General features: G+C 46.5%; 2 protein-coding genes across 4 annotated transcripts in view; both read right to left on the bottom strand.

The window, feature by feature from the left end:
* Positions 1-460: 460 nt before the first annotated feature.
* SH3BGRL3 (SH3 domain binding glutamate rich protein like 3) lies at positions 461-1,959 on the bottom strand. The gene is made up of 3 exons (XM_025447392.3): positions 1,783-1,959; positions 995-1,162; positions 461-877 (listed from the first exon to the last, which is right to left on the bottom strand). The coding sequence occupies exons 1-3, from the start codon at positions 1,828-1,830 to the stop codon at positions 812-814; spliced, it is 282 nt and encodes a 93-aa protein (XP_025303177.1). The 5' UTR covers positions 1,831-1,959; the 3' UTR covers positions 461-811.
* Positions 1,960-3,167: 1,208 nt separating this feature from the next.
* Positions 3,168-21,762, bottom strand: part of CEP85 (centrosomal protein 85) — a 33,472-nt gene continuing 14,877 nt past the window's right edge. For 2 of the 3 annotated variants that reach the window (XM_025447288.3, XM_049098642.1), the window contains exons 4-14: positions 20,665-21,359; positions 19,112-19,245; positions 18,568-18,685; positions 17,009-17,194; positions 12,296-12,448; positions 11,926-12,077; positions 10,643-10,757; positions 9,665-9,715; positions 6,890-6,997; positions 5,544-5,766; positions 3,168-4,848 (exon numbers count right to left, since the gene is read on the bottom strand). In XM_025447288.3, coding sequence (XP_025303073.1) covers positions 4,688-4,848; positions 5,544-5,766; positions 6,890-6,997; positions 9,665-9,715; positions 10,643-10,757; positions 11,926-12,077; positions 12,296-12,448; positions 17,009-17,194; positions 18,568-18,685; positions 19,112-19,245; positions 20,665-21,359 — 2,096 coding nt within the window. In that variant the 3' untranslated portion in view covers positions 3,168-4,687. The remainder of the gene's footprint in view (positions 4,849-5,543; positions 5,767-6,889; positions 6,998-9,664; positions 9,716-10,642; positions 10,758-11,925; positions 12,078-12,295; positions 12,449-17,008; positions 17,195-18,567; positions 18,686-19,111; positions 19,246-20,664; positions 21,360-21,762) is intronic. The other variant, XM_049098643.1, reaches the window with a different exon arrangement.

Here is a 21,762-nt window from a genome sequence, read left to right on the forward strand (position 1 = left end):
ATCCCTGTGCATACATATGCACAGAACCACAAGCACATGGGGACACTTCCCCAACACTGTGCACAAAGCCACTGTCTTGAAAGGGGTAGAACTGCAGCTGTGAACCCACTTCCATGACACACCCACACTTAGCCAGTCAGCTGGAACACAGGCAGGTGGCCACATGGCATGGTTACATTACTGACAAGCATACAGATGTGCTATACTCCCCAAACTGGGCGTGTCCGGGCACTATCACATGCATGTGAATCATGAGGTGACCCACCCACTGTTTCCAGAAACGCAGGTCCTACACAGTTATGCATATGCCAGACATACACCCACATATGTGCACAAATGCACACAGAGGTGCCACACAGGAGGCCGTTCAACCAACCTGCCCACAGCACAGCCTCAGCACAATCCCATCTACCAGCCTTGCTCAGAGCTAGGGCCCAGGTCATATCAGACAGACACAGTGTCAATGGAATGGGACATTTAATTGTCTCTAGGGTGTTCCCAGGACGGGGAATGCGGGGCCTTTGGCAGAGCCCTGGTTAATGGAACCAACAAAGGTGCCCATCAGCCAGTGCCAGGCAGGGTGGCAGCCTCAGGGCCTGGCTGAGGACAGCCAGCACTTGGGCTGTTGCTTAAGACAATTTCTGAGACTAGTGGGTAAGGAATGTTGCCTTTGAATGGAGGAGAGAGGAGGAGAAGGGGCTTGGGTTGAGGGGAGAGGTTCCAAGGTCAGAAGGCTAGGAACAACAGGGAGTTATAAGGTCCTTCATGGCCGGGCGGTGGCTGGGGGATGTGGTGATGGAGCCCAGTGGGCTCAGGCCAATTTCAGGAACTCCTGCAGTGTGTTTTGTTCCACAGCCTCCACGAAGAGCTCATAGTCCTAGGGGAGGGGAGGGGAGAGACAGTCACCTGTATGCTGGTGTTCTAGCTCAGGTCTCTGACTTCTGGCCCAGGAGAAGTCCTACACTTCCCCGCTCCCAACCCCCAGGGCCCATACCCCACAGTACTGGTCCCCGTTGACAATCTGGGGTGGGGTGGCCTTGGGGTTGCCCGCCAAGGCTCGCATCTCATCCCGCAGGGCGTTGTCCTGGGAGATGTCCACTAGCTGGTACTGGATGCGCTTCCCATCCAGGATGCGGGTCACCTCGCTCTGCTGGGACTTGATCTGGGGGTAGAGGGCGGGCAGGGATTAGTGAGTAGGCTGGAGGATTTATGGGGGGACCCTGGGCAGAAAGAAAGGGGCTGTGGGCAATAGTTTTTGTCCCCCTCCACACCCTGGGATGGGGTTCTGGCCACCAGTGAGTGAGGAGGATGAGTCAGGCTTGCGGTGGTGCCCGATGAAAGCAGGACCACCTTAGGGACGCAATCAGAATGAAAAAGGGAAGTGGGATAAAGTTCTGGGTGGGGAGAAGCAGGAGATCTGCGAGGGGAAAGCAGGGCAGGCTTGCGTGGGGGCTGGTAAGGGGCCACCCCGGCCCAGGAAAAAAGTGGAGGAGAGGAAGGGCACCATCAGGACGTGATCGGGGTGGCAGTGAGGGTGCTGAGAGTGTGTGAGTGGCGGGATGGGCGTGGGCAGCTCGTGTTGGGGCTGCCTAGGATCCAGAGTGCCCCACGGAGGGGTCCGAGCCTCGGAGCCCACCTCGGGACCTGACCCGAGAGGCCGAGCCCCTCGCCGCCCCCCCACCCGCCCTCACCCTGGGGGCGGGTCTCGGGCGCCGGGCCGTAGCCGTAGCCGGGCCACCGCCGCCCGCTCTCCCCCAGCTCTCTCCCCGGGCGAGCACTCACCTCGCGGGAGCCGGTGACCGACGTGCTGTAGACGCGCAGGCCACTCATGCTGCGGGTGGACGAGCGGGCCGACAGGCGGACGGACGGCGGTAGCGGTAGCGGCAGCTGCACGGCCTGGAGACGACGCCGCCGCGCTCGGGAGCGGTTTCCTTCCTGCTCAGCCCGCGAGTCACCGCTCTCGGGACCAATGGGCGGCGCGGGCAGGCGTGCGGCCGGGGCGGAGCCTGCGCGACCCCGCCCCGCGCGCCGCGGCCCCCCTCCCCTCCCCCCTCAGCAGCCGGGCGTGCCGAGGACCCCGGGGTGCCGCGCACCGCCGCCCCTTCGGCCCTTCCCTGATCTAGGGCTCAGAGTGAGGCCGGGGAGGGGGCCCGGACGGCCAGAAAGGCCAGGGAAGGCAGGGGTGAGGGTTTGCCAGGGGCCTTCTCTCAGCACCCCCAGGTTTGCTGCACCCAGCCACCCACCCCTGGTGCCGCAATAGTGCAGCGTAGCTCGGCAGCTCGGAGCTTTGAAGGCTTGGGCTGTTTTGAAACCTACAGTTCCTTGGCTAGGGAACCTCGGTCCAAGGGACCCCTTCCCACGGTCCCTGGGATGACACGTACACATGGCTAACCCCATGGCACACCAAAGCAGGGTCAGCCCCTGCTGGGAGACTTCCCTAAAAGTTCCTCTCCACTCAGGCAGGTTTAGACAAGGTAAGTTGGTGGCCAGAGACAAGGCCACACCCTCAAGGCACCAGATGGAAGCCGAGGTAAGCAGCTACTAGCTCTAGAAAGGGTGGAGGCAGAGGCTTGCCAGGACTTCTGAGGACCTGCACCCCCCTGCCTTGTAAAAGATCCACAGCTAGTCTTAGGGTGGCCCTAGCTCAGCCTCAACCCCAGATGGCATTCTACTGCCACTCCTGCTCCCCCCCAAAAAACCTACAAGGCTCAGAGAGCAAGGTCTAACAACCAAACCAAATTTGGAGGCTTGGCTGTCTGAGGCTGGACAGGACTTCCCTCACAAGTTCCCCCCAGGTCCAGGTCCAATAGCAGCCCAGGAAGACAAACTCTAGCTCCCTGAGGTAAATGTGCCCTGCCTGGTTGCAGCCACTTCCTCACAGCAACCTTGAAGCAGCCAACTTCCTCTCAGAGGATTACTGAAATGCTTTTCAATGACAGACTTGCTCAATGACTCAGGGCAGCCTTACCCAATACAAAGTGGTGTGGGAAGAGATCTTATTTGTCCCCAAAGAGAACAGAGGAGCGGAAGTGATAGAAATACAGAGAGGCTGGACCTGCCAAAGGTCCCTCCTTGCTGCCATCTGGGGAACTTGGCTAACCACCCAGGCTTTGGCTCCAACAAGCCAAAATGAAGGGTGGAGTAAGGGATGGTGATGGAAAACTGAGGAGTTTGTTAAATATTTTATTTTATAATCAAAATAGGCAATACAAACCAGTTGACATAACAAGGATTCATATAAATAACTGCTTATAAACTTTGAGGAAAAATACCCGTGAGCATGGTGGCTGGCCTCCCAACACAGGGTGGAGACCAACCAGACAGCTCTGCTTTTAGGAGGCAGGAACGAGCCCAGAGGCTGAGAGGATGGCTGGGTGGGGCTGCTCTGAATGGAAGGGATACATCATTCCATAAATAAGACACAAAATTGTAAAAACACTTAAAGAGTCTCATTCAGACCCAAGATTGAGGTTCAAGATGTTTCTCTGACAGCTCAAAGCTTAGCAACAAACTCACAGTAGCTGGCCCCTGAATTGCTCAGTGTTCCTCTTACCCTTACAAAGCCCTGGCTTGGCCTGGTTCCAGATCTAGAGGCGGCCTGTGGCTAGTCCAACCACCAGATATAAACAATTGTGTTGTGAGATGCTCCCTAAATGAGGCAAGAGAAACCAGAAAGCACAGGGTCCAGGGGCCCCAAACAAAACCCAGCAAATACAGAAAGCTATACCTTAAGAGCCAAACTATAGTGGGTACTCTGAACTCTCAAGAAGCCCCAAAGCAAGAAAGGGAAAGGATCCTGTCCCCAAACGAGAGGCACAAATCAGGGCTGGTCACCCACCCTAGCCCCAGAATGAGGTGGGGAACTTGACAGTTATTCTGTGGTATTCTAGGGGAAAATCCTGCCCAAACCCAGAACCATAGAGTTTACAAGAGACTACCTGACTGGCCGGAGAACCAAAGAGAAGAGAGCTGTGCTAAACACATGGCCAGGACCCCAAGGGACAGGGAACCCCAAGGGACAGATGCAGCTGGAGTAGGGCATCCTGTAAAATGACATGACAGCACAGATGGAGGAGGCCTGGCCATAGTCCTTAGGCCAATTCTAGTGGGTACTTTGCTAATAAACAGATCACCCTGAGGAAGCAGCAGTGAGACCAGGCCTAAGAATACCCAGAAAGTCAGCTCAGATCCCAGGTTGGCTTACTAGCCTGAGCATTCTCATATGGCCGTTGTGACTGGTACTCAGCTTTTCAAGGCCCTTCTACTGAACTCTGGGCATCAGCAGGACCAAGCTATGAAGTGGGAATGAATGTGGATCCATCCTAGAAGATGGAAAAGGGAACTGAGCAGCCTGTTTACCCTTGACATCAGCCTGGGGCTGGGAACACTCTGTGAGGACTTATCAGTCAACCTGCAAAAGTTAATTAGTAACTCACCCTCAAAGGGTAAATCAGGATGACAGGACAAATGCAATCCAACAAGGCAAAGCCAGTGTGGGGCAAGGCAGGCACAGTTCCTTAATCAGCCCTTGGCCCCAGATCCAGATTCTTACCCCCTCCACCCCTTCTCTCTGGGAATAGCAGCAGACAGGAGGCGAGAGATTGTCAGGGCAGGACCGGCCAGACTGGGCTCTCAGCAGACCATATCTTCCCTGGGGGAACAGAACCTGTGCCATCCCCAGCATTCCTCACTGTGTGACACAGTTTTCTCCCATATCCTGGGCATATCTGTCTGACATGGTGGTCCTTAAGTCCTCGATGTCACGGCGCAGCTGTTGAACCTCTTCTAGTTTCCTCTTGATCACATCCGGCTTCTGCAAATCCAGCTGAGTCCCCGGGTGCTGCGCAGCTGAGTAGGAGAGCATTTCAAGAGAATGTTAGTGAGTCAGTTACGAGACGCTTTCATGTGGACGGGGCAGTGTGGATAAATAGTACTTTGAGGCCCATGATCTTAAGAAACGGCACGTTGGGTTTTTTTTGTTTGTTTTAAACAATGCAGAGCTTGAACTCATGACCCTGACTGAGATCAAGACCTGAGCCAAAATCAAGAGTCAGATGCTTAACCGAATGAGCTACCCAGGCATCCCAGGACATAGCATGCTTTTAGAAAGGTATATTGGGGGCAGGGGTTGGCTCAGCAGTTGAGCATCTGCTTTCAGCCCAGGGCGTGATCCTGGAATCCCGGGATTGAGTCCCACATCAGGCTTCCTGAATGGAGCCTGCTTCTCCCTCTGCCTATGTCTCTGCCTCTCTGTAAATAAATATAATCTTTAAAAAAAAAAAAAAGGTAGATGGGGATAGTGGGCTGAAAACTTGCTGCCTAAGGGCCATTTTCTGTTTGTCCTGTATTCAGGTACCCATAAAGATGCCTGTTTCCAAAAAAAGATTTACCATCTACTTTGCAAAACACAGGAACTTCCAGGGAACAGTGACCAAGCCTACAAAGCCTTATTCACATATTACCATAAGGATGGGAAAGCTGGGCAGGGGTGACAGGAGAATGAAAGCCACTCTCCTGGGTACCGGACTAGCCTAAGGACTCACAGTGAATGCCTAGGAGCAGGGAGAGATTGGGATCATGGCCCTGGGCCCTCTGGGTCACAATGCTACAGACAGCCTGCAGATCTTGAAGGCAACTGGCCAACTCCTGGTGCAGCTCAAATGCCAGCTGGGCTGTGTCTGAAGATGGAGACCCTGGTTGGGCCTGGCGCAGGTGTTCCTGGAGTGTCAGATTCTTCTCAATCAGGTCTTGGTTCTGCACTGAAAGCTGAGTAGATAGATGGGCAAACACATTAACCCACGCCCAGGGAAGGGCAGAGTATCTGTACATGTGTGTGGATATATGAGTCACAGGTGATATCCCTCCTCTCCTCACCCCTACCAACAGGCCTAGCACTCCCCCCCACTCCCAGTATTGGGCCTAAATTCTCCTGCAGGTGGGTCAGGCCCGTAGCATTGGAGAGGAAACCACTCCCCAACAGACTCTGAGTCATCAGCCTCCAGGTTTCTGTTAAGGAACCAGAGAAGATACTCCTGCCCCTCGGAACTCTATCTGAAGCCAGTCCCTCAGCCAACTCTGTTAACCAGGCTATTAGAGAAGGCTTAACGTGAACTGTGAAATCTGAGGAGACACTGGTTTCAATCTCTCCCTGTCACCCTGACAAAAGTGGCCACCAGCCAGACTGATCAGTGTGTGTCAGAGGAATAGAGGGCAAGAAATACAACAATACAGCTAGCAGCCACTGGGCGGAGGGCAGGAGAAACTAGGAACCTGGAGAACACAGTGTAGAATGTGTCCTGCCAGCCTTTTCACACCTTCACCTCAGTGGACTCAGGCTTCTCTACAAAAAGTTTTAAGAACTGTCACTGAAGAACAGACATTCATGTATGTCTGTTTCCTTCCCTGAACAGCTTAACTCATTTCTCCCCTCCCTACCTCTATTCCGTTTTAAAGACACTGAATAGAGTTCTTCCTCTAGTCCCAGTCCTTCACCCACACTGGGCCATGTACAATCCTAGCTCTGAGAGACTGGTTCCTAGGTCAGTGAACTTGCTCACCCCTTGCTGACAGCTCTGTTTACCCATGAGGACCACCAAGCTCTAGGTCTTCTTGGACCCTTCCTCCCCAACCCCACAAACCTGTGGCTATCAGAAGACAAAGGGACAGAAACGGACTTCTCACATCCAAAAGGTATTCCTGGGTAATTATGGCCACTCTAAGATGGGCTTAGGATCTTTAATATATAGGATGATGCAATGTCTCTTCTCATTCTTCCACCAAAAAAGCTCAGCAGGGACCTCTCAAACATGAGGGCTCCTGTGGGAGCAGGGATGGGGAGGCTTCTCAGAGAACTCAGGTTTATGGAGGCTAGAGAGGCCCAGCTGCTCACCTCTTTCACGGCTGTGCGCAGCTGCTGCAGAGCTGTCTCCCTCCGTTGGGCCTCCTCTTTTAGGGCCTGGCTTATTCCTTCTTCCTGAGCCACTTCTTGCTCTAGGTTCTGAATCCCACGGCAAGGAGGGGTAGGATACACATGTAGAGTAACAAATTTGGTTCAGACCATATCATCTCTGGCCTGCACTAAACAGTAAAGCCCCACCCCACCCCCACACTGCTAAGAGATTACCTTAGAACAGCCCTGACCTGCTACCTCCCTTTGAAACTCTCCTGTAAGTCAATGACCATGTACCAACTAGAGGCCAGCTTTTCAGCAGGGCATTCCAGGCCAGTTTGGCCCTTACCTACTTTTCTAGCCATATTTCTTTTTACTTTCCACACAGCCTCCACTCCAGCCACACATAATGACTGAACAGCCTTCATTCCCAAAGGCTCTAGGTCCAATGCAGTTGCTCACTCTCCTTCCCCTCTGCCCAAGCTACTCTTCTGCTCTGCCTGTCACCTAGGAAACCTTCAAGGCCCACCTGAGCCTTCCTCAATCTGCAAATCAGATCCTATTTTTTTTAAAGATTTATTTATTTATTCATGAGACACACAGAGAGAGAGAGAGAGAGAGAGAGAGAGAGAGAGGGAGGCAGAGACACAGGCAGAGGGAGAAGCAGGCTCCATGCAGGGAGCCTGATGCGGGACTCAATCCCGGGACTCCAGGATTACACCCTGGGCAGAAGGCAGATGCCCAACTGCCAAGCCACCCAGGCTACCCAATCAGATCCTATTAATTGTACTCTTGCCCTGCTACTTATACCTCTGTCATGGTTCATGAGTACGTTTGTTGGCTGTGTACGTAAACCCCCCACACTGTAACTTTCTTGAGGGTAAGGAATGTCCATTCAGTTGAACTCAGTATTTATTGAGCACTTACTGTGACACACACTGAGGATACTGAGAATACCAAACAATACCGGTCTTTGAGAAGCTCATATCCAAAGCCCTTGAGAATACTGTATAGTAAATGCTTCTGACAGAGATAAAAGGTAGGAGGGTGTTCCCACAGGTACCTAATCTAGTTAGGAAGGACGGAGCAAGGGAGGGGGAGAGAGAAAGAAAGAGAGACAGATGCAGGGAGGGAGGAAAGAAAGAAGAAAGAGAGAAAGAGAGAGTGTGTGTATAGGGATGGTCAAGAAGAAGGAGGTATTTACACTTGCTGTTTTGCCTCTTATTCTATTAATTCCAATCCCCTATCCCAAGTTTGAAACTTATTTGACTAAAGTATTTAAACATTTTCTGAATTTTCCCATTTTATATTAATAAAAAAATTTAACTGCCAAAGGAGAACATCTCATCACCATGAAATATCCAAGGCGATCATTTAGAATCTACCTGATATTCCAGCAAATTCACCTGATACTTTAATTTGCCTAAGGAGTTTCATCATGGGTAAATGTACCACTTAAATGTTGAGCTTTTTCAACTTTTGTGGAACCTGAGGGTCTCAGGGAGTGTATCTGAGATCTATTAAAAACTGTACTAAGAATCTGGGATTTAAATGGGTATAAACACTCACTAGGTTTGACTATCCTAACAGGACTTGAAATAGGGGAACTAGACAGCATAGCCTGACCCACATGATGGCAAAGGCAGAATGGCAGCTTTGAGCTCTTCTCAGAATGAGTGCCTTTCACTTGTTCTGACGTGAAAATCTCTTTTGGAGTCCAAGGAGAACCTGAGTGAACCTGCTTTGCCTAGGATTTCTTGGAGAACCCATTAAGGACACCCCTCTACTCTAGCCCAAAATAGACACCAGGAGTCATCTTTAATTTTTCCTTATTCTTTAACCCCCTACATCTTGTCAATCACTGATTCTTCTCAATTTTACCTCCTAAAATTTACTTAAATCTGTTCCCTCACATCTTGCTATGCTGCCTCATGCCAGGTTCCTTCATCATCTCTCACCAGAATTTCTGCAATACTCCACCAGCCTCCAGCCTCGCCCTTCTCCAAGTGCCAATCTTCTTTCCACGCTCAAGCCAAAATTGCAAACCTAACTACATAACACCCAAATTAAATTCTATAGTAGATTCCCATGGGGTGCCTGAGTCACTCTGTCAGTTAAGCATCTGACTCTTGATTTCAGCTCAGGTCATGATCTCAGGGTCCTGGGACTGAGCCCCAAATAGGTCTCCACACTCAGCGAGGAGTCGGCTTCAGATTCTTTCTCTCCCTCTGCCCCTCCCCTTGCTTGCATGTGCGTGCTCTTTCTCTCTCTGAAATAAATAAGTCTTTATAGTAGATTCCCATCACCTATTGAAAGAATAAAAGCAAACTTAATTGGATGAAGCACTTCCATAGCCCAGTTTCTAGTCACCACCTTACTTAAACAATACCAAATTGCTTGCAGCTTTATGTGGAAACTCTGCTGTTTCATGCCTCCATGTTCCTACCAGTGCTATTCCTTCTATCTGGAATTCCAAAACCAAACTATCCAGCTCTACTTTGCCTAACTCTTCTTCCTCCTTCCAGGCTCATGATTTCCAGAAACCCTTCCTTAGCCTCCCCTGCTCTGACTCTGTTCCCCCAAAGTAACATGGATATCGCTCTCACAATACTGTGCTGACACTCCTTCCCAAAAAGACTGTAGGCTAAAAGCACTGATTGGGTCTCATTCTTGCTATACTCCTAACACTAGCAAACTGCATGATACAGAATAAAGAGTTGAATTCCAGAGATTCCATCAAGTCCTGCCCAACATGTCACAAGGACACCAGCTCACCTGTACTTGTAAATGCAGCTGATCCATCTTCTGCTGTTGCTTCTGCACAATCTGAAAGCAAAGTTACCAAGGAAGGTTATAAAAACAGGCTGGCAGTGAGGTCAGAGGGCAAGTAACTACAGGAGGATCTGTGGTCTGGCTATTAGCCCCATTGGTTATAGCCAATCAGTAGTGAAACCAGAATGAAGACAATTTAGCTCTACTTACAGAAATATAAACCAGACTCCCTATCCTAGTTAAATAGCTTCACAATTCTGTACTTTACTCACAAAGAGGTTTAAAGAGGAATGCAGTGTGGACCTATGACCACTACTTGGGGGAAGAGGGGAACCCATCCTGATTAAGTGTGGGCCAGTGGAATAAACTTTATATATAACCAGTGTACATTCTGGTTCTTTAGTAAAGGGCATAACTAAAAATTCAGTTTAATGCAGTCTGCCCTATCCAGGGCTGTGATGGATGCTATTATTTATAGTTTTGGTCACACTGACGGTCTAGGGAAAGAACCTGAACAGGCCCAGTTTCTTGTCCTTTGAGACCTCAGATATTCTCTAAACCATTTCCAGGTCTTCTTTTTTGCTGATCTGTCATTAGTCTCACCAACAGGGATGGAGACTCTCTTCTCTGCTGAAATACGCCACCTCACTGGTCAAATCTCTGCCCAATGCAAGAGGTTCTGTATGGGGCCTAAGCCATGAATGAAGGGCACACCAAGCTTCAGTGTACCATTTTGGAGTATCTAGTATTCTAGTTGTTCAGAAGTATATCCTCCCCAAACTCTGCTTGTCTGTCATAAAGATAAATATCTAAAACGCAAACTTTATATAATGCAGGAGTGGCTTCTCAGAAAAGGGAGGAAAGCTCTGGGTAACACATCTTAGGTGGCCTGGGGCTAGAAATTCATGGTTCCTTCCCAGTACAGAATCTTCTCTTTCCTCTCAGCCTGCCCTCTATTACAGCCTGGATACTCTCAGTCACCTTTTGGAGTGAATCACATTCTTTCTGCCAGGACTCCATTTCCGCTTTTGGACCTTCTCCCTGTTGGGTTGGACCTTCTCCACTGGCCTCCTCCACACACTGCTTATCTTGTAGGCTGAAAAACAGTGGCCTCTTCAAGAATTTTGAAGTCAGACAGATGTGGCTTTGACTCCTTATTCTATTATTTACTGTATATTTTGGGGCAAGACACACTCAGGCCGTTCCAAGCCACAGCTGGGGATAATGTTAGTTCTGTTGTAACAGAGGGTGTGCCACACACAAGCTGCCTAGTGTATGTTAGTTCCCTTCCCTAGAGGCCAGCATCTATCTAATGTGCCACCAATTTTCCACCTGCCCAAACCTCTTTTATATTTGTTTTGATATTCAAAAATAAATATTCACCTCATGTACTTAGATTATAAAAGTCATACATGTATACTGCAGAAATTCTGGGAAATAAAAAAAAAAAAAATCTTTTTTCTTGGCACACATAGTCTGGAGCAGAGTCAACTTTGACCCCAACCTCTCTTCTGACTCCAACCAATGGTCTCCTCCCATGGATCCCCACAATCACTTTCATCATGGTTCATCTGCTGAGATAAACAACAGGGTCACTGTGGTTGGATATGGGATGAGAAATCCAATCCATCCCATTAGAAACTGGATTTGGTTCAAGAGGCTCCTGAAACAGCCATCACATTTTCAAAACTGCAATTAATATGGAAGAGGCTCTCAAGACACCCTGAGAGTACATTATGGCATCTTGTTTTGTTCTTAGATCCTGTTGTGACAATCGAGAACAATCCCTAGGGCTGAAGAGAAACAGATGTTCCTGGTAGCCTTTAGCTTACAAGGTTCAAAATGTAGATAATCTCTTTCCTCTCCATCCTTAATACCAGGATCTGCTTTTGCAAATATACAGATAACTAATTTCCCAGTTTATAAAGTGGTTCCCTTCATCTAACACCTACATACTCCGGGATTATTATCCAGTATTATTATGCTAGGCACTGGGCTGCACCTTCCGAAGGATACAATAACAAGCCCCCACTACACCACTATATCCTTCACTCTCCATCTCAAAGACCTCTTCCTTACTTTATTGCTAAAATATACTAATCATCATCTGAGCTTTCAGTACGTCTTAATCACTGATCACAGATCACTCTAACAGACATAATAATAATGAAAAGAAAAGAAAGGACTTGCCCAAAGTCACACAGGTAGTGAGTGGAGTAGACTTAGCTCTCCACTCCTTTCCTCAACCACACTGGGGTATTTACCTATGTCTAGCGGAGAATTCTGTTCCTTTCTGTTTCAGGCTTTCCAATTGAACCTCCTTCTCTCTGCAGGCTGCCTGGGTCTCCTCCAGCAAACTCTCCAGCTCGGTCACTCTCTCCTGCAGCTCTGTACTCTTCAACTCAGAATCCCTAAGCTGAGAGACAGGATCCCACACTTAGGTCAAGGAAGAATATCCGGGTCTCAAAACCTTTGCAGTCCCAGTGCAAATTTGACAGATAGGAGTCTGGATATTACTCCTTTGGGATTTTCCTTTCAGGAACCACAGGATAACTGCATACAGCAGAGGATGAGAAAGTGCCCCTGCTTGCCCACTCCCTGTTTGCCCCACATATACCCAGAAATTGCTGCTACCTGCTGGCTCTGCTTCTGATGGTCTTCCAGGGTGGGCAGGTCAGCCAGGTAGCGCTCCAAGGTCTCAATACGCTGCTGCTTCTCCCGGTTCTGCTCTGATTCTTTCTGACATTTCTTTTTCAAATTATTGATATGTTTATCACGACCCTTTACCTGGGAAAGAAGTGTCAAGAATCTGTCTCCATGGACTCCTCTAGGACCCAAACATATTTTTTTCAGAAGTGACCACTGTCTCTGCCCCTAGGTCTGTAAATGTTGTTTTACTGCAATGAAGGCAGGGAGCTGATCAAATTTTGCCATTTAAGATTAAGGCTTAAACTGCAGAGTAAACACATCTGAATTTTCCAATCAAGGGTAGGGAAGAAGGGCTCCCTGGGCAGTTTTTAAAAACTGGTAGCAGTTCTAATATACAGGCATACCTGGGTGACACTGCAGGTTTGGTTCCAGACCACTACAATAAAGCGAGTATCACAATAAAGCAAGTCAAATGAATTTTTTGGTTTCCAGTGCATGTAAAAGTCATGTTTACACAATATTGTAGTCTATAAAGTGTACAATAGTATTATATCTAAAAAAAATGTACATGTCTTAATTTAAAAATATTTTATTGCTGGGATGCCTGGCTGGCAGTTGGTTAAGTGTCCAATTCTTGGCTTCAGCTCAGGTCATGATCTCAGGGTCATGAGACTGAGCTCTGCATTGGGCTCCATGCTCAACATGGAGTCTGCTTAGATCCTCTCTCCCTATCTGCTCCTCTCCCCAACATTTTCTCTCTCTAAAATAAACAAATCTGAAAAAAAAAAAAAAAAAAAAAAAAAACCTTTATTGCTAAAATATACTAATCATCATCTGAGCTTTCAGTAAGTCTTAATCACTGATCACAGCACTGTAACAGACATAATAATGAAAAAGTTTGAAATATTTCAAGAATTACCAAAATATGACACAGAGAAATGAAGTGAGCAAATGCTGTTGGAAAAATGGCACCAACAGACTTGTTTGAGGCAGTTGCTACAAACCTTCTATCTGTAAAAAATGCAGTACTTGGGAAACACAATAAAGTGAAGCACAATAAAACAAGGTATGCCATGGGGCACCTGGGTGACTCAGTGGTTGAGCATCTGCCTTTGGCTCAGGTCGTGATCCCAGGGTCCTAGGATTGAGTCCTGTCCTGTACTGGCCTCCCCACAGGGAGCCTGCTTCTCCCTCTGCCTATGTCTCTGCCTCTGTGTCTCTCATGAATAAATAAATAAAATCTTTAAAAACAAACAAACAAAAACCCAACAAGGTATGCCTGTAATAAAAAATTTGTCTGATTTTTGTCTTGGGCTTCCAGGAGAAAATTTCTAAACTCTTAGAATTTCCCAAATAATGGAAGCATCTTTGTTATTCATAGTGGTCTGATCTGTCCTGGTGAGACAGGTAATGCATTCTTCCTTAAACACCACTCATGATTTAAAGCTAAGCAACCGGGCAGCCCTGGTGGCGCAGCAGTTTAGCGCCGCCTACAGCCCAGGGTGTGATCCTGGAGACCTGGGATTGAGTCCGTTGGGCTCCCTGCATGGAGCCTGCTTCTCCCTCTGCCTGTCTCTGCCTCTCTCTTTGAATGAATGAATAAACAAATAAAATAAAGCTAAGCAACCAAGTGGAAGGGTTAATGATACTCTCAACTTTTTGAGAGGAGCTATATCCATTTTGCTCATTATCATAGTCACAATACATAGCACAATGCTTGGCATAGAGTGGGCACCAACCAAGATTTGCCGAAATAGAGACCTTTTCTTCATTATTACGTTTTTTTCCTTTGGCTTGTGAAAAAAGGATGCTGAAGAAGCAAAAGAAAGCAGAGAAAAAGGCAAATCTACTGATGTCAAAAGGAAACACCTAATTTAAAAAGGAAACCTAACCTAATTTAATCCGAAGATAAGAAAGTACTAAGAGTGGATACCTGAAAAATCAGCCAAAGGCTTTACCCCAGGTATAATCTGTACCCTTCAAAGCTCTAAACCAATGATTCTCACATTTTAATATGCATCAGACTCAACTGGGAAGCTTACTGAAAATGCTGATATCCTTGAGTCTGGAATCTCTCTCATCTGATTTTTCCGGAGAATAAATCTCCAGTCTCCTGTTGGGGAAATCTTTGAATAAATGGTGAATTACCCACAGACATTTATCTCTTCTACTTTTCAAAACATTTCTAAAATGACAGGAAGGAAATAAAGTATTAATTTTTAAAAGTTAATAAAGGAGGAAACAAAAGTGTATGAGAGATTTCTATGTGTTTATAGAAGATCAAAGTAGACAGGAGATAAATTACTTAGAGGAAGAGTTATAACCTGCAGTGGGAGTTACAGACTACATGGAAAACAATGTGCCCTTCACACCTCTGTACTCAAAGCTCCAAGTATCTCTGAGCCAGGCATCAGCCATAGATCTGAGAACAGGGTACTCACTGGAGGTCTACATACAGGTTAGCTGGATACCATTTTCATCCTAGGTTTCCCCAACCGGAGACTGGAGATTTATTTGCTGGAGAAATCAGATAGGGGAGATTCTGGACTCAGGTATATAAGTCATAGCAGAGAGAACGTGACTGGGTTGAAAGTAAGTATAAGTAAAAATATATGTACAGAACTGTGGCACTCCAAACCTAACCTCTTTCTCAATATTGAGAGCCTAAAGGCCAAAAAAGCATTCCTGGCCTTAGCCTCCCAACTAGGCAGCAGACTGAAGATTCTTTTCTGGAAGAGAAAAGATAAGACAGACATTCAAATACTAATATTTGAGGGTTCCTAGGTGAGAAGGAAGTCTAAATCTGATTATCCTATAATGTAGTCCACCAGACAATTATGAACCCAGAGCTTCTATCCAGCTTTTAAATATTTCATTCTTTTTTTTTAAAGCTTTTATTTATTTATTTATTTATTTATTTATTTATTTATTTATTTATGAATGATAGAGAGAGAGAGAGAGAGAGGCAGAGACACAGGAGGAGGAAGAAGCAGGCTCCATGCCAGGAACCTGATTTGGGACTCGATCCAGGGACTCTAGGATCGCACCCTGGGTCAAAGGCAGGCGCTAAACCGCTGAGCCACCCAGGGATCCCCTAAATATTTCATTCTTAAACATGAGTGCCCATTCATTCAAGGATCACCAAGCCTCTGACATGAAATACACAAGAACAAAAGGTTCTGGGGAAAAAAAAAAAAAAGAAATAATACTATAAGCAGATGGAGATATCCCAAAAGATACAATCAATATCATCAGAGAAAGAAGATATTGCACTCATGAAACAAAACCAGCAAAAACCTCAAGAATACTACTCAGAAATACAAAGGTATGTCAAGAGAAAAAGAGTTAAGGATGGAAATCTTTGTGGAAAGGGGCTGGGTACAGAGCTACTAATTTTATTATAAATATACTGGTATTTGATGATTTAACTTAGATATATGTACTTTTGACTAAAAGTTTTTTGTTTTTTTTTTTTTAAGATTTATTTATTCATGAGAGACACAGAGAGAGGGAGAAGCAGGCTACCTGCATGGAGCCTGCCTGATATGGGGCTCAATTCAGGATCCCAGAATCACTACCTGAGCCACCTAGGAGCCCTAAATTTTTTTTTTTTTAAGATTTTATTTATTTATTCGTGAGAGACACAGATAGAGACAGAGAGAGAGAGGCAGAGACATAGGCAGAGGGAGAAACAGGTTCCATGCAGGGAGCCCGACATGGGGACTTGATCCTGGGTCTCCAAGATCATACCCTGGGCTGAAGGCGGCACTAAACCGCTGAGTCATCTAGGCTGCCCTAAAAGTTTCATTTTTTTTTTTTTTTAAAGTTTCATTTTTAACAAGCTTCTAAGTCCTTGTTATACTAGCGACATCAACATCACATGTGTTAAAAATGCAGGATCTCAGGCACATCTCACCCCAGAAGTACTAAATCTGGATCTACATTAAAAAAAAAAAAAAAGATTTTATTTAAGTACATTCTACATACAACATGGGGGTCAAACAACTCCGAGATCAAGAACCACACACTCTACTGACTAAGCCAGTTAGGCTCCCCTGGATCTGCATTCTAAACAAGATGACCCAGTGATTCTTAAGCACATTAAAGTTTAAGAAGCACTGCTCTGGTTGATCTTGATGCAAGTGGTCCAGAACTAAACATTACTACACTGGTCCCCCAAGAACATCTGCATTAGAGCAAGTTGTGAACATAAAGAAAAGATTTTGAATCAGCTCCTTCTATGATGACCAATCTTACCCTAAGGCAATTCTAAGAGTACTAGCAAAAATGTACAAATTTCCAAACTGGGTGCACACATGGAATTCTTTTCTACTTTTTAGGTAGAATAAGGAAAATCCAGGCTGAATGATGTAAATTTACCACAGATGTTTAATCATCTTGCAACAGTACCATCTGGTATGACTGCTCAAGCTGGTTTTCAACCCAAGTCAGTTGGGAGGCATATCACAACCTGGGGCAGTGAGGGACTTTGTCTGTGGCACTTTTGTGGAGATGAAGTGAAAAGGAAGGGTGCCATTTCTAGCAGCCCAGTCCTGCATGAAAAGTCAATGTAGGATCTCACGCAATTGGCTCCTCCTAGTTCCAAGAATGGGGGCCAGAAACAACTTAGGGTTTGGCAGGAAAAGGCTGACTGCCAACTCCTTTGTGAGTTAGAAAGCTACCAACTCCTTAGCTCACCCTTTCTTCCTGTTTCTTTCCCTCCTCTGAGTGCTTCTGCAACGCCACTTTGAGTGATTCTCTGATGAGCTGGATTTCGACTTCTGAAGCAGAGAGTTTCTTTTCAAGCTCGATCTTTTCTTTGCTCAGGGCTTCTGTCTTCTGTGCAAATTGTGCACGTAAGAAAGTGTTCTCTCGCTGCAATTCCTGCATAAAGATTCTCGATACATAAATGTGCCTCATCCTTACAGCCCCATATACTTTACTTATCCTCCGTATACTTTATGGTCAAATATCAGCTTTCTCTAAGAATTTCTTCAAGCAGTGCTTTTCACAGTGGGGTCCTAGGACTAACATCTTCTGCATCACCCGGGGATTTGTCAGAAATAAAAATTCTTTTTTTTTAAAGATTTTATTTATTTATTCATAGAGACACACACAGAGAGAGAGGCAGAGACACAGGCAGAGGGAGAAGCAGGCTCCATGCAGAGAGCCTGATGTGGGACTCGATCCACGGTCTCCAGGATCACGCCCTGGGCTGCAGGCGGCGCTAAACCGCTCTGCCACAGGGGCTGCCCAGAAATAAAAATTCTTGAGCCAACTTCTAGGTCCCTGAATCAGAAACTCTGGGGATGGAGCTCAATAGTCTGTGTTTTAACAAACCCTCCAGGTGATTCCAATGCACACTCAAATTTTCTCCTCTACTCATTCTCTATATGATCTTAGGCAAAAGTTCTTCCTCTTTCTTGGGCCCCAATCTTTTCATTAGAATATTAGAGGACTGAGCTAGATTTTATGTAAGGACCCTTCTCACTCTAACATTCTAATTCTGTAAGATAGAACAGTATTTTAACAGGCCCACTAGGTGGCAAAGCCAGTACTATAATCTAATACCCATCACTCAAAAGCCCATATTGCAGAAGTTAACAAAGCAGGCTTTTTTTTAAAGGAGGCATTACCCTCAGGGAAAACATGGCTTCCTTTAGTTGCTCCTAGACATGGAAAAATAAAAATGAGAATGGCTCTAAATCCCATTACTGGGGCAACCTGGGTGGCTCAGCGGTTTAGCGCCGTCTTCAGCCCAAGGCGTGATCCTGGGGCCCCAGGATCAAGCCCCACATCGGGCTCCCTGCATGGAGCCTGCTTCTCCCTCTGCCTGTGTCTCTGCCCCTCTCTGTCTCTCTCATGAATAAATAAATAAAATCTTAAAAAAAAATCCCATTACCTCTGCTTCTCCCTCCATTTGGCTAAGGCTCGTATATTATTTTTTTTTTTTTTGCTCGTATATTATTTATCAGAACATTTCCCAACTCTAGAACCTTACTACGTACCTTGCCCTGCCTTAGTTTTTTCCCAGTATGTCCTGACACCAAGGCATACCTGATTCTACCCTCGAGCCTTTTCTGCCTCCAGAGAGGCGGAACAAGGGATGCTTTATAATTAGGATGCCTACACTTTGAAGGCAAGGATACCTTATATCACTCGATCCCTCTTCTATGTCTTGCATACCTACTAGTACTAAGCAAGGGAAGACACAGAGTTATGATAACCAGAATGCCATTCTGGCTGCCAATGCTTACCTGCAGCCTCAGCAAGCAGACATCCCCAAAGGGGGCAGGGCGGCCCAAAAGGGCACTGTGGACTTGCAGTTCACTTTCTCGTACTTTCTGCTCCAGCTGAGAGATGTGCTTTCTCTGCCTGCAAAAGCCAGTAGAATGAGGTCCAGGGTCCTGACACTAACTCACTTACAACATGAACCCCCACCTTCCTTAGGTGGGTACAATTCATACTATGTAAAGCAAGGCCTTGTGTCTGGGCAGTACTGTTCTGCTAAAAGAGGAAGAGCAAATAAGAAAGCTGACTTGGGGGAAATGAGGAAAGATCAATTACAAAGAACTGGCTGCCCGCTTTAGGGACTCCCAGAGCCCCTGCAGGGGATACACAATTGGCCTATCACATTAGTCAGATACAAGAGTAGGTTGCTTATCAACCTAGCTCTACCATGAGGCAAGGGGTGGACCCAAACAGAGAGGGATACGCTATCCTTTGGGAGACCTCATTAGGTGCCCTCAGTGGAGGCTGGGAGAGCAAAGGCTGATCCTAGGGCACCCCTTGACCTCTTACTTGTCAATGAGGAGCTCCTTTTCCTTCAAAAGGTGTTCATTACTGTTTAAGATGCTGATCCACTGTGCTGGTTCTAATGTGGGCAGTGATGGAGCAAAAGCAGCAGGATGGTGGCAGATGGCTCCATTCTGAAGCTGGAAGACAAGAAAGCCCAGAGGAGCTTGATCTTAACTACAGACACCTGAAAACACCTGAGCAGTATCCACTTGGGTCTCTAGTCAAGGCTCACTTTGGCTCAGCCTGAAGAGGCCCAGTGTTTATGAATAATTTTAGCTCTGATGCATGACTGGAAAGAACCTGCCAGGGAGACTTCTGCCAAATGGACACTCCCTGCTTATAAAGGCTCCAGTTTCTAAGAAAAGGTCACTTATCTTGCATTATCTGGCAAGAGAGACAAACCAGGAGCTAAGATGTCCTCACCAACCAGGAAAGGAGACTATGTCCTGCTTCTTTCCTTCCCTTTCTTAAGCAGCACAAGGCCTTTTTTTAAGACAAAATTGGTATATGGAAGAAATATAGGGGTTCAGAGGTGGTTTTAAACCCTAGTTCTGCTGCTTACCAGCTTTGTAACCCTAGACAGATTATTTATTCTAAGAAACTGGTAAACTGGGACGCCTGGGTGGCTCTGCTCAGCGGTTGAGCGTCTGCCTTTGACACAGGGCATGATCCCAGGGTCCTGGGATCAAGCCCCACATCAGGATCCCTGCAGGGAGCCTACTTCTCCCTCTGTCTGTGTCTCTGCCTCTGTCTCTCATGAATAAAATCTTAAAAAAAAAAAAAAGAAAGAAAGAAACTGGTAGATTTCTGTATTTACCTCATCAAAGGTAAAGGATTAAATAAGATGCTGTAAGCAAAAGTACGTAGCCTAGTGACTGGTATATAAGAACACAGTGTTAATGACACACCTTTTGGGGTCTTCCGTTGTAACCCTCTACTCTGGAGGATCTACCTACTATTGAATTAGACCACCAACATATTCAATGGCATTCACAAGCCTTCATTTCCCTTTTATTTATTTTTTATTTATTTATTCATGAGAGACACACAGAGAGAGAGAGAATGAGAGAGAGAGGCAGAGGGAGAAGCAGGCTACATGCAGGGAGCCCGACATGGGACTTGATCCTGGGTCTCCAGGATCACACCCCAGGCTGAAGGCAGCGCCAAACCGCTAAGCCACCCGGGCTGCCCTCATTTCCCTTTAAGAAACATCTTCCATCTTTCTTTTAAAAATTTTTTAAATCTATTTATTCATGAGAGACAAAGAGAGAAAGAGAGGCAGAGACACAGGCAGAGGGAGAAGCAGACTACATGCAGGGAGCCCGATGCGGGACTCGAACCTAGGACCCCAGGATCAGGCCCTGGGCTGAAGGCGGCACTAAATCACCAAGCCTCTCGGGCTGCCCCATCTTCCATCTTTCTTACAAAAAAATTTTTGAGTCAAAATTTATAGGACAAAATCTATATAGTTCTTTTTTCTTTAAGTCAGTGTAAAAATCTATAGTTCTAAAATCTGCAAAGAACCCACAAAAATCCAAAGAAAGAAGGGCCTCTACCTGCATTTGTTCCATCTGTAAACGGATCAACTCCAGCTGCTGCCGACAAGTGCTGAGCTCACAAGATCGCTCACGGGGGTGCCAAGGGTCAGGGTTTGGCTGCCATACCTGAGAGGGTAGAGGCTTGGAGAAGCCAGGAGCAGGCTGGAGTCCCAAAGGGAGCACTCCACTGCTATTAGGGTGAGGTCCATTCCGCTCACATACCACCCCACTGCCCGGTGCCTTCTTGGTCTCAGGCAACACTTTGTATAACTCCTTGTTTGTGTCAGTTCTTGGGTTATGAAAGTGGACTTGGTAGTGGGGATCTGAATATAGTGTCTCCATCATTGCCGACTGATTAAGAGTAGACTCCATACCAGGAATATCAAACTTCCTCATTTCTTCTTCTCTTTCATGGCCCACTGCTGGAAACCAGGACTGCTCAATTCCATTTTCTCCAGTAGCACCACAAAGGTATGTGAAATCTCTAGACAGGCCTGGAGAACGTTTCATTGCACCAAGGTCTCCATTTCTTGTCATCCCCACATTTTCAGCCAGCCCTGACAAAGGGAGTTTGGAGGAAGAGAGTCCAGCAGGTAGAGAATTTGGCTTGGCAGGAGAGGTCCCTAAAGTAGAAGGTATCACGTGGGCTGTTGGAATGGTTATGTGGCTTTTGATGGGCTGGAAAGAAGGGCTGCTACTCGAGCTACAAAAATCTGCAAAGAAAATAGTCTTCTGTAAGTCAAAACTAAAGCAGCATGCTTTGAGTCTGGCTGCTATGCCCGGTGTTCTCTGCCTGTCCTGAGACCAGGCAGGATATAGACACTATCATCACAAGTACCAGGCAGAAAGACAGGCAGCCTACCTGAGAAGTGTGTATTCTAGAATCTCAAATGCCATTCACAAGGTAAACCAACAAAAGGCAACATCAGCTTTACTTTCAACTTAAACTCTGTCCTTTTTATTTGAATAAAAAATCTTACCAGTCAAAAACAAAGCTGAAAAATGAACTTAAAAAAACAAAAACAAAAAACAAACAAAAAAAAACAAAAACCACTTACTTAAGGGAAATGAATTAGGTCCTATTCTTCTGGGAGCTGGTCAACTCTCAAGCCATAA

This window comes from Canis lupus, chromosome 2, assembly GCF_003254725.2.
Source record: "Canis lupus dingo isolate Sandy chromosome 2, ASM325472v2, whole genome shotgun sequence".
Classification (NCBI taxonomy): Eukaryota; Metazoa; Chordata; class Mammalia; order Carnivora; family Canidae; genus Canis; species Canis lupus.